Below are 15,121 nucleotides of genomic sequence, written 5' to 3' on the forward strand. Positions count from 1 at the left end.
AAATTCAACGTCAACACTTACGAAAGAAATACGACGAAGGAACAAGATTACTGTTCCTTCTCTCATTAAACAAACGAAGATAAAATGGCATATATAATATATATCTCTTTAAACCTACACCCTGTGATTTCAAACAGAGTGAGTACCATTAGAGCAAAAAGGTTTCGTAGATTTAAACCCCATTATCATCACACTCTTAAATCAATAACGAAATTAGATTCTTTAGTCTTAAATTTATTGTATTTTCTCTCATGTAATAACCACTTAGAAATGTCTAATGTAAGAATCAAATCCTTTATGTTATACCTGTTTAACCAGACTAATATAATATTATTGGTCACCATGTCGCCATTCAGATCACAGACTAATTAATTTATTAATTTTTATTTATGAAGTTTAGCGTCTTAAGCTGTATGTATGTTCAATCAAAACATAATCGCAGGATTTCTTTCACTCATCTTGTTATCTTGTCTCTTTTCAAGGATGGAACAAGATTAAATTTTCTCTTCATCATCTACAAATTAGCATTTATTTCATAAACTAAGAATCGGAATTAACCTTGTAAAACAACAATCTGTCTTGTTTTCATGTTTTAAATTAATTTCCATGGCTTCATATAGTCCAGATATATTGTACACCAGTTGGTACAGGAATAGAGCTAGCTTCCTATGCAAAATAGGCTTTGGGAAACTGTATTATATAAAAATGATTAGTCCTAGATTAATACTAGATAGTCTTATCCCCTCTTCTGTGAGATCATCCCAAATCCATTTGATTAAGTTAAGCAACATTGGACTGACAGAGAATAAGGAGTACCCAAAAAAAATCCAATAATATAGTGTAGTAGTGTTTGGTGGTTTAAACAGTAATGAATGCTGGATTAAAAATATTATATTAAAACAAGCTGACCACACACACTTTGGAAAAATAAAATTTGAACTAATATTATAGAATTACTACTTTAAGTTATGCAATTAGTATAATGCTGTCACTAATGATGAGAATTATGTCTGGTGCACTAATCTGGTAGTATATGAAATATCTTCCCCAGTAAAATGAGAAAGAAAAAACAGCTGGACCAAAAGAAATGTGAATGCACTTTTGCATCTAAAGATGGTGTAACACTTTTAAGTTGCAGCAGGAAACTAAAATAGTATACTACTGTATAATAATACCAACAATCTTAGAGAAAGTGTTTTGATGTTACTCCTTTTGTAAGAACATAAAATTAATACTGTATAATTAAGGGGCGGAATTGGCAAATAGTTAAAAAATACTTAGTCGTTTAAATCGTATTGAAGCAATGAACCATATACTATTGTTTCGTTGTTTCTGACTGATGAACCGATACAACTAATGATCCTTCTACTTGTGTAAAGACTAGAGTACAATTCAACTTTTCTACTTGCCACAGAACTCAATGAAAAAGGCTATTTGTCCAGAAAGTCTTGTTAACAGACTGCATTTCGAGTACAAAAGAATTTGGAACCTGGTTTTAAGAGAATTACTATAGATAATTACTGTATTATTATTAAGACAAATAAAAAAATACAGTATTTACAAACAGTTAAAATGCTATGAACATTTAAGCTTGAAAAGTATGACTGAACAGTGAGTTGAATAACCGACTTTAACTATTTTAAAATGGATAAAATAATGCAGTACAATTAAAAATAATTTTAAAAGACATTATGACCTTACATAGTGGGTGCTGAAAGGTATTAAAGAAGAAATTCAATTTTTATTTTAATAGAGAACAATATTATTTAAAAGATAGTGACGATAAAAAAATGTACATGCATGTTTCATAATAACATTTGTTTCTCACAAATAGTTAATCATAGACTGAGTAGTCATTACTATATTTCTATACTACCCATCAATTTGTAATGTGCAATTTGTATGTTTTTACGCAAATAGCTAAATACCTCAGGATTTTTTTTTTTCTATAAGTGTCAACAGTTTGCCATTAAGATCAGTAATTTTTGTTTGCAGTTTGAAAATGTATCGAAGAAAGGCTGAACTGAGTAAACTTTGCTGTGTGTTTATTTCACAGATTCTTCATCATCTCTTTACCGGGCGACAATAAGTTGTGTGCAAATAATCAGAGACAGGATATAAATCATAATGACAAATCAAACATCAAACAACAAAGCAATCTGTCAAATAGATTATGTAAGAATTCGGTAACAAATACCCAAAGAAATATTTTCACGTATACAGTGTTATTCATAATATCGTTTTAATGCAATAACAATAATAATTTATAGGAATTTATGTAGATATACAAATTGTTTATCATTTTTATGTTATAAAACAATAAATATAATATTCTGATGTTTATACTCGCAAACTATTTCCAATCAAAAATCTGTTTTATAGTTTATTTCATGTTCTCTTTAAAAAAAATACCATTAGTAGACTGAACACATTTAAAGAGAAGACAATTTTGTATATTTAAACCACATATCTTCATTAGAGGATGCTGTATCTATTAGGACACAGATACAGATATTTATAGAATATTTGAATCAAAATATGTACATGACAGTTTCTTACCAGTTCTGATTTTCTTTTAAACTATTAATTTTAGATTCATTACTTATTGGAGAAATTGTTCTTAAAAGCACACGGCACTTTTGTGGATATCAGTTTTCGTGGAAGGTAAACGTGTCTAAAATGTAAACCAAATTCAGTCGCTCTTTTCTAAATTGCTCAACATATCTACATTTAAGCTTCAACTGTAGCATATATATAGTAATTGGTTTGTATGCAACGATGCATAGCTTAAATAAGTGTTATAATTGACTAAACACTTTTACGTAGCCATTATATATCTCTAAAGAGAGATGGAGGGAAATAGAGTTTGAAGAATTCTATTTAACATATGTTCACCCTACATTATCTTCAAGTCCTTTCGAAAGGAAGGTGAAAATGTGAATTGGTATATGGCACTTGCCAATAACTAATCTATATCACAAATTTGTATATAGATTCATAAGATGTATAGTTTTTACTTTTTTTAGATGATCATATATTAATGGTTTCCGTGCCCAAGGGGGTGTGTACAACATGCTATTACACACATTTTCAGCACGCCAACATGAAGTGTGTTGTGATAACTAATGAGTTTCAGAACCAAAAGGCAACTTGGGCCATTCCTAACAATTGTTGATTCACAGTTGTTATATTGTATTTCGTAGTTGTATAACTTTTAGGATACAAGGTAACAAGTATAACTAAACAGTTTTTGGGGATCGACCATGACAAGCATCAACAATTATAGAAGCCCAATAGTCAAAATTGGATCTGGTAGCTACTGAGTGTACAATCTCGTACAGAGATAGCCTATTGGAGAACTTCTACAGAGATAGCCTATTGGAACACAGTTAGCTAAACTATGTGGTTTCAAAAATAAGGTTTTTTTATTGTCATCATGTGAACATATAATCCTAATGTATGTGAAGACAGCTATACCATTTGTTACAATAGGAATCTGTTCAAAGATGTGATATTTACAGCTCTGCTGGGATACAGTCCTTGGCCAATTTATTCTATTTAAAAGGAGACAGAATATATCATTCAACACTTGTGTTCATCCACCTTCTGCCCAAGGCCTTCACTTTCATGCTTCAGCTTTCCAGCCTAGTTTGAAACAGGTTAGAAAATTGGTGGTGACAAGATCACTGAAGCAGTTTACTTAAGCACTAGGTAATGTGGAATGCTCCAATTAGGGTTATGTTTGATCTGTAGACAATGGGCCTGGGGGTTTTAAATAACTTTACTGTGGTCTGAGATGATTTACATCTTACTTTTAACATTCCTCTCTTTGCTGCATCTTTAATTAAATAAATCATTTCATAATTCGTTAATATGGGTGCCTATTTTTGTTGATTTGGTTATATCGCATGTATACAATTCATGCTCACATTTGGCTTAATTAAAGCTCAGGTACAGGCATGAATTTTAAATATAATATCTGGTTAATTGTACATAAATCAAATATTTGTAACAGAAATCGAGACAAAAAAACATGAATTTCCCTTAATATGGTCAAATACAAAATTTGGCAAAATTCTTCCATAAAAAACAGAAAGACTTTTTTTCAGTAGTTAGGTAGTTAACCTAATGTAATAACATGTCTGGTGACTCCCTAGACGGTGAAAAAAGATGGTGGATATACTGTACAGTGGATAATTTTTGCTATAGCATGAAAATAAAAAGCTGAAGTTGAATAAAAATATCAGAAATGTAATATTCAAGTTATATTACCTATATTTAGTCATCTGATTACTTACCACACCGTTTATTTTTCATAGCTTTTTAAAATGCCTCTCTATTTACAAAATTTGTGTACAAAAGAATAGAGATTTTACTGTGTAATTTGAACTATCCCCCCACTGATAAGAAAGTGCTTATTTTCAACAAGCTCGTGTAACACAAATAAAATCCCAAAAATTATGAAACATAGGGAAACTATAGTCTATAATAATATATATATATAATATAGTCAATAATTATCGATCTATAGTATAGATCGATAATTATTGGAATGTATGATCAATAGAAATTTTTTGCCCGCACCTGGCCTTTAATGTTCTTTTTATAATAGGGAAGTCTTTCAAAAATGTAATTTTATTTTCTGTTGTGTTTTAAAGTATTTTTTGTTTTGTTAACTATCACATATTAATATTTTTTATTAAATTCATTTAAGAATCATTATATTATTATTTTGAAACAATAATTCTATTGATTGATATTCTATAATTGACATTTCTATAAGTGGTATTACAGTATTATTATCATATCTCATATCAACTATCAATCACAAGCCTTTAACATAGCTGAAATGTATATAGTTTATGGTGTTATGCACAAAACATCAATTAACCAACTAATGCATGCTCTCTCCTAATATCCCACCTAAAGTAAATGGGGTAAAAATAGCAAATTTCAATGGGGTAATATATAGAACATGGTCTGGCTAAGCTTACTGTAGATAAGCTTCCATTGCTTACATGTGTAAAACTATGCTAAAACGGATGACTGAACACTGAGGTAAAGTAATACATTATATTAATTCAAACACACTCAAAAGTCAAATGCAACGGGTTAATTTATATAGAACATGGTCTTGTAAAGCGCCTCTGATCCGATTTTATTGCTTATGTTAAGCCTGTACAATGAATATGCTTAAAATGGATGAATGAATATAAAGGCAAAGGCCAAAGCCTGTCATATTAAAAATATATTCATTTTCAACATCATTTGTTGTTAGTAAAAATGTTATTATGCTAGATGCAGGTACAGTAGAAAAAATATCAACCCAGTAAATATATACACCCCTGAATACTACTGTTTGTAAAATAAAACGTACATGTTTGGACTCTAAGTGTTTATATTTGGAGCATTTGTTCACCCCTTTAAACGTTTAAATATGTAGACTCGCGCTGTGCATACCAGTATTGCATACAGTTGCAGCGATTTCAAGTATATTCAATTGCATACCGCTAGGTGTATGCCTCTCAACACTACAAACAATTCCAATGGGATTCCATGGTTAAGAAGAGCAAACAGCCCCTGGCATATCAAAGCAAAATTTACATGTAGAGTGAATAGAGAAAAAGCAACAGTAGGTGTTACATGTTGTGTGCCGCGGCTGTCCCTGCTGAGCAGGCTTCAACTCGATACAATCCAGCTTTCCGGTATCTTAATCTCATTCCGATGTGCTCGTATATTATTTCGCTGCAGGTTTATCAATTGCCTTGAATTGGTAAAACAACAAAGAGCATGTAATGGGTTTTTGTGTGTGTTTAGTATATTCTTCCTTCCATGCTGTATTCTAGGCATTGAATTCAAGCAACAACCATAATTATAGTAAATTAATTAGCATATGAAAGATGCAGCTAAATAAATTGTCAAGGAATGAACAGTAATAATTGTATCTAAACTTAAAGGAGAATTATACAAGACATTTTTAAAAACAAATAAAATATGTTAATCTATAATTAGAAATTTAGAGGTTAAATCTAATTCTTTTTTAACATTTTAACAAATGTAATTATAATGATTGCAATTGTAATTTAATCTGTCCATAGTTAATTGAACTTTTAATAATCAAAATAAACTGTGGTAATGTATTAAGTGAGTATCATTATCAGGGTGAATTTCTGTTGCTTATTGATGTGTACACATACTTAGAATTTGTAAGATACATTTAACTGAAAGCCCTCAAACTTCAAGGTGAGAAATAAGTAATTTGGAGTTCAACTCCCTGGTGTAACAAAGGGCCTAAGCCTGCTATACTTATTGTATTAAGGAGCTTAATCTGTTTTAAAATTCAATAATAAACATAATTTTTCAAGTCATCAACAGATATTGTATTACTGTATATTATTGCCAACCTACTGTAACAGACACTATTGTAAATCCTATTCTTTATTTTTCTTCTCTGTATTGTAAATAACAAAACCTTCCTTAATTCTAGTGAATACAAATAAAAGAGAGCAAGTAAAGGAATTTGGATGCAGCAAACATAAACCACATGGAATAAAACAGCTTGAAAAATCCTACTTGTAGGATTAATAAGATTATTTATCTATGTTCCCAATAATCTCAGATAAACAGAAGGATTTGGGGATTAAGAAAGAACTTCCTTACAACATATCATATTTTTTAAACATATATTTTTTTTTTACCGATACTTATGAAGGTTTAAATTTCCAATTCGGAAACATGAACACTAAGATCAATTTTTCTAAAAACCAGACACCTAGGAAACTTCTTTATATCATAGGGCCAGCCTCAGATTTGGGTTTCATAAACCCTGTTCAGGCTGAGTTATTATATAAGTTGGTTCTTATCATGGACCTATAATGTATAGGTCCATGTTCTTACCTACTGAAGTTACCGATAAGTGTGTCTATAAAACCAACATACCCAGGGTTTATAACAGCTAGCCTTATGAAAACCTTTATATAGCTAAAGTAAGCATAGTAAGATGTATTTATACAGAAATCCATGTTCAATACTGTGCCAAACATATAAATTAAAATAATTTATATTAGGTTGTATGAAATAAGATACTTAATACTGTATAAACAATATATTGCAATAAAGTAAAATCAAAGTCCTAATTGCAATATAATTATTCATATCACTATCAATAAACTTGGTAGTGCATAACTTGCCTTAACTGATAATACCCTACGTTACTATCATATGCATTAGTTATACTCATATAAATCAAAAAACCCATATCGTTAATGATAATGTGGAAATCTGAATATTGTTAACGATGGGTTTCATATGCTGAAAGTAATAAAATTATTTCCTTCCGGCTTAGTTATACTAAGCAACACAATTTTCAAGAAAACAATACATATTTTGTTTGTAATTATATGCAACATAAAAATAATGGATACCAATACTAATTAGGCCAGACATTACTTCCTGTTTTGAAGACTAATAATAAATTAAAACTTTTTTGGGCTTTTGTATGAGAGGTCTTAAACAATGCATAAAATATCCACAATGAACGTAGGCTACATGTCTGGTGGAATTGCCGTGCCTTAGGTTAATTAAATTGTCTTTTGTAAGATTTTGTTCAATAATTGAAGAATGATTGAAAACAAGGTGTAGAAAGAACAATAGTATTTCCTTTAAATCAGAGTAACATTGAGATGTCAGAGAGTATCATCTCCGGATTTAGCTCAATATTGTTCAATAATGTAATTATCACGGGATGATTGAAAACCAGGTATATTATGGAACAATAGAATTTCCTTTAAATTCCTTAAAAGCATTGTAATGTCAGAGAATATCTTGTGCAGGTTTAGTTCAAGCACCTACGGCTGACTGTCTTATTGATTGGCCTCTGGGTAGGCAGTGTCTGTAACGACTGGTAACGCACAAAACACAGGGCTGGTAAGTTGCTCATTTAAATGTCAGAAAAAATTTTTAAAATACATCAACCACAATCCGCTTAGCATTTAGGATTTAATCCATGTTAAGCCAGGCTTTCATTCTAATGGGCTTGATTGTGTATGTTGGATGCTTGACATTGGCCAGGTACCTTAAATTTAAATCTGCCTGAATTTTAGTTGGATGAGGTCATGCTAAACTGAAAAACACACTTACCAAACAGCAAACTAGAATTAACTTGGCCAAAAGAGAATGCTTGAAATTAAGAAGAAGAAGAAACACTTTTAGTTTGGTTAAAAACAAACAAAATCAAAATTATTTTATGATCCTTTTCTATGAGCAGAAAATGATTTAAAAACTGTTTAATGGTTTTAAATACTCCTAAATCGTTTACGGTCTAAATAAAAAAATAGTTTCTGTGGAACGATATTTGGATGCAATGTAGCCGTAGTCTCAGCCGCACCTGATGGAACCATTTTAATTGTTGTAAAAATTAAGCTGCAACGTGATCTTTGTTTATAAACTAAACTAAACTACCAAAATCAGTTTCAAGGAAACCATTCTTTTTGGATTTTAGAATAGAAACAGGTCATTAACAACTCCTGTGTTCATGTTCTGTTGTTCACTTAACTTTAGGAAAGAACTTCTTGCTTGTACTTTTACATCTATAATTTTACTAAGTAACATTAACCTCAAGACCTGCTTAAAAGGTAAAAAGTGCTCAGTTTATGTGTGGTAAAAGACATCAAGAAAATCTAGCCACCGACAATCAACCTATCAACAAAACAGTCTTTGTTTTCTTATTCATAGTTGTATATCTCTCAGGTATCACACACCTGCCTCTTACAATCCTTGGAATTAATTACCAAAAAATATACAAAAGATCCAGTCCAATAACTGACCCGTAACCAAAGCACACAATCCAAATTAATTAAGAATATAAAACCTTTACTTTCTGCTGTAAAAATAAAATACCATTTAGATGATCTTTTGTGTCTGAAGAGTCGTTGACTGAAAATGATATCAACTGACCAATGTTCTGCTTGTTGTAATGATTAATAGAATCGTTTAATCAAAAGCGCTCCTTACGATAATGAATGGTATGAAGTACCTATACTGACAATCAGTGTTACAGTCTTTACAATGTCTACAAACATGTTTCACAAAACAAATGAAAAATAAATTTGCTTATACAAATATCACCTCATTCAGAGTTTTTATTAACCCATTAACCATTCTTCAATCAAAATCAGTTGACGAGTTCATTTAAAATAAACTTTCTACCTAATAATTCTGCTTTTAATACTCAAAATAAACTTATATTAGGGGATAGCAGACTGTTTTATTTATTACCAACTAAGGGAGATGATTTAACAAACTTCAATATTTTGGATATATCTGTCTTCGGGTATAATTAATAGTAACGCCGGCATATCCAAGAAGGTAGACACAAAATAAACTTTATCTTTCCAATCAAATTGATCTTTTAATTCCTTTACTTTAATTTTCAAATAATACCTCTATTGTTCCTACAATCTTAAAACTTCAATAAATTGTTATTTAACAGAACTAATTGTCAATGATTGTTATCACAAAGTGGGTTTAAAAACAAAGTGTTAAATCCGTGCAGGTGTATCAAAAGCGGTACTACACATCAAAGGGGTTCTGGACAAAAGTTTCACAGGTTTTTCAAAGTTTTCTCCTATAGTTGTGTGTACAGCGTGATGGTAGTGTGATAGTGACCTTGGTAAACATAACATTTGGCTAATAGATCTTTTTGATAAAACTAAATTTCGTAAAGCAATGGTGTTAAAATGTTTCACCGCCTATTGAGTCTTAAGTAGAATACAATGCACGAAATATTGTGGTTTTCTTTATCAAATCTTTCAGGTTTAAAGCTTAATCTCAGAAATTAAGAATAATATCATTATATTGTTTAAAAGAAATAAAACGAAGAAACCAACTGTTATGTTTATTAGGTAGAGAGAGAGGTGACCACCACTTGTATACAGTATATACTATTGATAATGCATACAGTAGAAGGCTAATTTAAACTCTGATTGAACTGGTACATATTTACTACAATGTGTTAAAAGGTTTAACTGTTACATTTTTAAATTTTGTGACTGATTGAATGATGCGGTGAGATTTGAAAACTAATGATGAATTTCACTGAATTATTCACGTTTACTTTTTAAGCCATCAAATATTAAAATTAATCTAAATGTAGTATGAGATGTATGTATGAATCAGATTTCAAAGTAATTTCATTTCGCTGAATCTGGGAAGGCAACAAATTGGTTATCGATTATGAGAGTTGGAATTTATGAATGATAAAATTTCTTTCAGATAATAAGGAATTTGAATTCTTTTTCTATTTCTAAAAATAAACACTAACAATGTGAAAAACTGCTCCTATAACTTAAACCTATTTATTCAATATTATGCAAATTTTGTATTATCCAAGTAGGGATAGGTCAATTTTCGGCCAATTTTATGCACCAATCAGGCACCTGTGACCGAATTGACAGATGGTGTTAGGTGTGGAAGTGGTTAAGGTACTGTAGACAATCATCAACTGTGGTTGGACGTATTAAAGGCCTAAAAACAATAAACTTCTGTTAAAAACCAATAAACATAAAAAGAAAACCTCAAAAGTTTTTCCTATTTCCTCTAATGAATTCAGAAATATCATTAAGTGCATTGGTGTTGAATTTAAACATTTTTTAGTCATCATTTATAAATGGAAAATCTAAAATATATTTATTGACGGAAAAGTATCCTGTAAAATATAAATATGGCTGGTAGATAATGAAGAATAATATGTGAATAACAAAACAATCTAATTCTGTTTGTGATAGAAAAAGGGAAACGAATATCAGTCACCGAAAAGGAACATTATGAACTGTAGGTGTGTATATAAACTGCTGAAAGAACATGTCCACACCTGAGTCCACTTCAAATAATAGGTTACTCATTCTATAAACTTATACAGTAATACAGTAGGCGACATTTATCATCTATTCTATACCTGTACCAATAATACAATGGTTTAATAATTATATAGGTCATCTGTTAAGCAAGCTTAGCTATCATCAGCTAGCATCCATTGGGAAGGATCTATTATTCCAATATTGCAAACAGTTACAAAATGGATTCTTTATTGTGTTACACACTATGTACATAAATCATTACAATCCAGTAGCCTCCAGTGTTGGTATAACTCTGCAAACAGTGGCCGTCTTAAAGTAAATTTATCAATAATTGTACTTTCTCTGTATATATGCAGAAAGATTTACCTTTAATGCCTATAAATTCAGGGGTTCTCAATGCTATTATAGCCCTTGAATTAAGTGCTTACAATTACATTTTCCAGTCCAAGGAGTTGTTCTGGGGTTTATCTGTCATTTGGAACAAATGGCCACTAACCCAAGGTTTTGCAAAGCAAATATCAATAAAGAGGGTAAGTCAAACTAGCAGTAGGCTATTGCTTGTTTTTCCATCCTGAATATGCAACAGTAATAGAATAGGTCATATACATTACTTTTTTACGATATAGTTAATTACATTAATTTCAAATAATCAGTGTAATTGGTTTCATTTTATACACATGCCTAAGTGACATGTAAAAGGAACTGATAAATTGATAAGAAAATCATTTATGGCAATCAGTATCTCTGAATGGATTTTGACGAGGGGATCGAGTAAGAAGGTTTCAAAATCATTTGAAAGTAACCTCTACCGTTTTAAATAGGTATCTTTTACATTTTTGAACAGACTTGTACAACCAAAAAGTGTCCACTTTCGCTCACAGTTTTAAATACCCAGTTGAACGGAATTTTACAACCAAAAAGTAACCATCATTTGCTCAATGTTTGTTTCAATGGAATGAATTTAATGAGATGTTTAAACAAACATGTGATCTTATGCTGACTTTTATCAAGTGACAATCCATTTCAAAATCTCTTGTGACAGACGAGTTCTCATTCATCTAAACCAACTAACCTATTACTTTTGCATTGCCTCAGGTGATCAAATAATCACATTATATAATAGGAGACACATTCCAGTAATGCTGCAATCTGGGTTCACCTGTGCGTTAAACTAAATTGTGGTAAATGTACCTGAACAACTATAGAATAAATATCCGTTCAAATACTGATGTCATTACTATTCATGAAAGCAACAGATAACTTTTCACCATGATTGCGATTTCTTGACCTAATTTCATATTTCTATTAATTTTATGAATATAAAGCAGTTATTATTATTTCTGTATAATTAGGCTAATCGTTTACCAGTAATAGCTGAGCCTTGCATGCTTAGCCAAGCTTGTAATACATTATGCAATCCATTAGTTAGAAAACTGAATAGTGCATAGCTTCAGAATCATCTATTTCAGCGTTTTAAAGAATTGTCTTCTTCCTTCTAAGAATACAAAGCCTATACTCTATACTGATAATATTTGATCATAATTATTAAAAAGTCATTTATTTAATTGCCAACAGCTATAAATGATCTTATTTATAATTCTTGTTCTTCATTGATTTCAATATACCAAACCATCCGTAAACACTTGGAGAGATAAGTTAATCTTAACGAGAAATTCCCACACTGATGACGACCAATCAGTCTCGTGTTACAAAAAATCAAATCCAATTGGTTTATATCGACGAGCACAAATCATGTTACTAGCGAACACAATTGCGGTGATAGTCGAGCAGTTTACCGTAGGTCATAATCAATTTAACAAAATTTGCCATATCTTTACCAATGTAATCTTATTTGTAATCAAACTGGTTGTTCTATTCTTTGTTTGAGTAATTAAATTCAAGGAAGGTAGAAACTGATGTTGATTTGGCTTGCATCACTGCTAATGAACACTTGATTCACTTCAGTGAACACGTTTACATTAGGGCTAGATCAAAGTTTACAAAATACCAAATATTATACACACAACTATTCATGTCTATAGGCACATTACTGAATACATGAATAGTAGATATAATTCTCTTATTAATTACCATCTTAGTTAGTAATCAGTTTAGGTTAGTATATTTGCATAAACTTGAGCAAGAAATTAGATGCAAAATCTACAAACATTTTGATGAATTCCTTGAGGAATAAATCAGGATTATTTTTCTCTTCAGTTGTAAGTGTATTGGAGGAAATGGTCAAAGTAAAAAGTAGGTTGACATATGGCGGCCTTCCTTCCCAGCCTTCAGCTCTGGTCTACAGATGGGCCCGCAGATGGGTAAATGCAGGCCTGCAGAGAAGCTGACTTCATGTCTGCCTGCATATTGCTGTCCTTTACTTCGATGTAATTCCTAGGTCTGAGTAATTATTAATTGGCCTAGCTGTTTAGTAAATGGTCATTTCAATATATTAATAATTTCTTTGTGATTAACTAGTAATAATGGCTATACACTCTGGTCATACACTTATTAATCAAAGTGCACTGAAGGTGATTGATAAACTAAAAGATGCATTGTGATGATTAATATTAAACCAAAGGATTATTATTATTATGAAAATACTTTTAAATTTTCAAGCTTAGGCTAGTAATAATCACAGGTAACGTAAATATTATTTATTTAGTAACTGGTAAATTTAGGGAAGCACGCTTCATGATGATGGATTTGTGTCACTCTTTATTTGTTGATGAATGAAGGTTTTCAACCATTCCATTTATTGAGCAAGGGATTATGATAAATGTAATTCTTTCCCCCTCCCCAAGACCCCTGGAATGTTGGTTTAATCAAAGTAAACAAGGTTTCAAATTGACTACTTCAAACTGAAAGATATTAATGACCAATTGCTTATATAAAGCTGATTTATTTTATTAAGAGTGCAATTTTGTTTACTTGTTCTTCAATGCAAACGACATCTTTGAATTTTGTTCATTTGGACTTTAAAGTTCACTCGTATAAATCATGATTTGTTTTTGGTTCACTAAATCCATTTTATTGGTTTAATGCCGAAATATCTCAATTGTGTCACCAAACATCATCTTAAAATGTTCTTCAATAGACAATAAAAGTTCTCCTCTCTTTTCTATGCTATATATCAAGCTTTGTTTTTTTAGTTTCTTAAACATATCTCACCGGTTCAAATTACTGAAATCTCTGAATTGTGTCACCATACTCCACTGTAAATGATATCAATGGCTGCCCGAGGCATACTGCTTTGAACCGAGTACAAGCTAAACCCGGAGGTGACAATTATCATTTTCTGAAATGTGGATTTTGAATCCCGTAGGGATCTCTTTACAGTTACAGTAATGTATTGCAGCATACACAACGTTAACTATGCAACGAAATGTTAACATGAATTCAGACTGAGAAATGAAATCAGACAAGGATGTACAAGATGATTTAATAATGATTTTAAACAATTTTCGAGGTATATTCAATATGAGTTGATTGACTTTTTTATCGATTAAACATCAGTTCATATTATGTAGGTCTATACAAATGCATAATTTCCGATAATTATAATTACACAAACAAAGGTGTTCGTAGTCCGAATGTCGTACATGGATAAACCAACATTCTTCTGTAGCTCATTTTCCATCAAAGACCAATACGTAAAGAAAATGGGAAAAGAAAATTGGACAGTCTGCAAACCACGCCCTCTTGTTGAAACACCCCAACAGATTCTTTCTTTTTGTACTGTTGATGGACATGTTACGTAGAAAGGATGAATGAAAAATTTCTGGAATTCTACAATAAGCCATACAACGAAGATGAGGAGTCGTTTGCGTTGTTTCTATATTTCTTATTGTGATTAAGATAACCTCTTTCAAATTTACACTATTTTTATTATACCATGTATCATCATTGTACTTTCTGCGTCAAATAATATCACTTAAATGTACTTTCTCTAGATGTCTAATATGATAATATCAACGAAAATTAAATTTAACATTTTTTCAAGAAACGTCAATGAAAATGAGTTAAAATATCTTGCATGTTTTGCTTTAGGGCTTGTACTATATAAGACGTTGAAAATGTGTACTACTGACAGTAGTCTAAAAGAGGGACTCTTAACAAGATATGGCGTTGGGCATTTACTCCCTATACTCAAATTACGAACAACCCAGGCTTCAAGGAACATTAGTAACAAAGAATTGCAACAGCTAACATGATACTCAACAGTTTTCAATTATTGATTTCCAGTTTGTTTTTCTAATACATTT

General features: G+C 31.0%; 1 protein-coding gene across 4 annotated transcripts in view; it reads right to left on the bottom strand.

The window, feature by feature from the left end:
• The window catches only part of LOC140052708 (netrin receptor UNC5C-like), a 135,688-nt gene that overhangs the window by 80,547 nt on the left and 40,020 nt on the right, over positions 1 to 15,121 (bottom strand). For 3 of the 4 annotated variants that reach the window (XM_072098393.1, XM_072098397.1, XM_072098394.1), the window contains one exon: positions 8,140 to 8,178. The exons of the other annotated variant lie outside the window; for it this stretch is intronic. In XM_072098393.1, the coding sequence (XP_071954494.1) occupies positions 8,140 to 8,178 (39 nt within the window). The remainder of the gene's footprint in view (positions 1 to 8,139; positions 8,179 to 15,121) is intronic. 4 annotated transcript variants of the gene reach the window in all.

This window comes from Antedon mediterranea, chromosome 6, assembly GCF_964355755.1.
Source record: "Antedon mediterranea chromosome 6, ecAntMedi1.1, whole genome shotgun sequence".
In the NCBI taxonomy this organism is placed as follows: Eukaryota; Metazoa; Echinodermata; class Crinoidea; order Comatulida; family Antedonidae; genus Antedon; species Antedon mediterranea.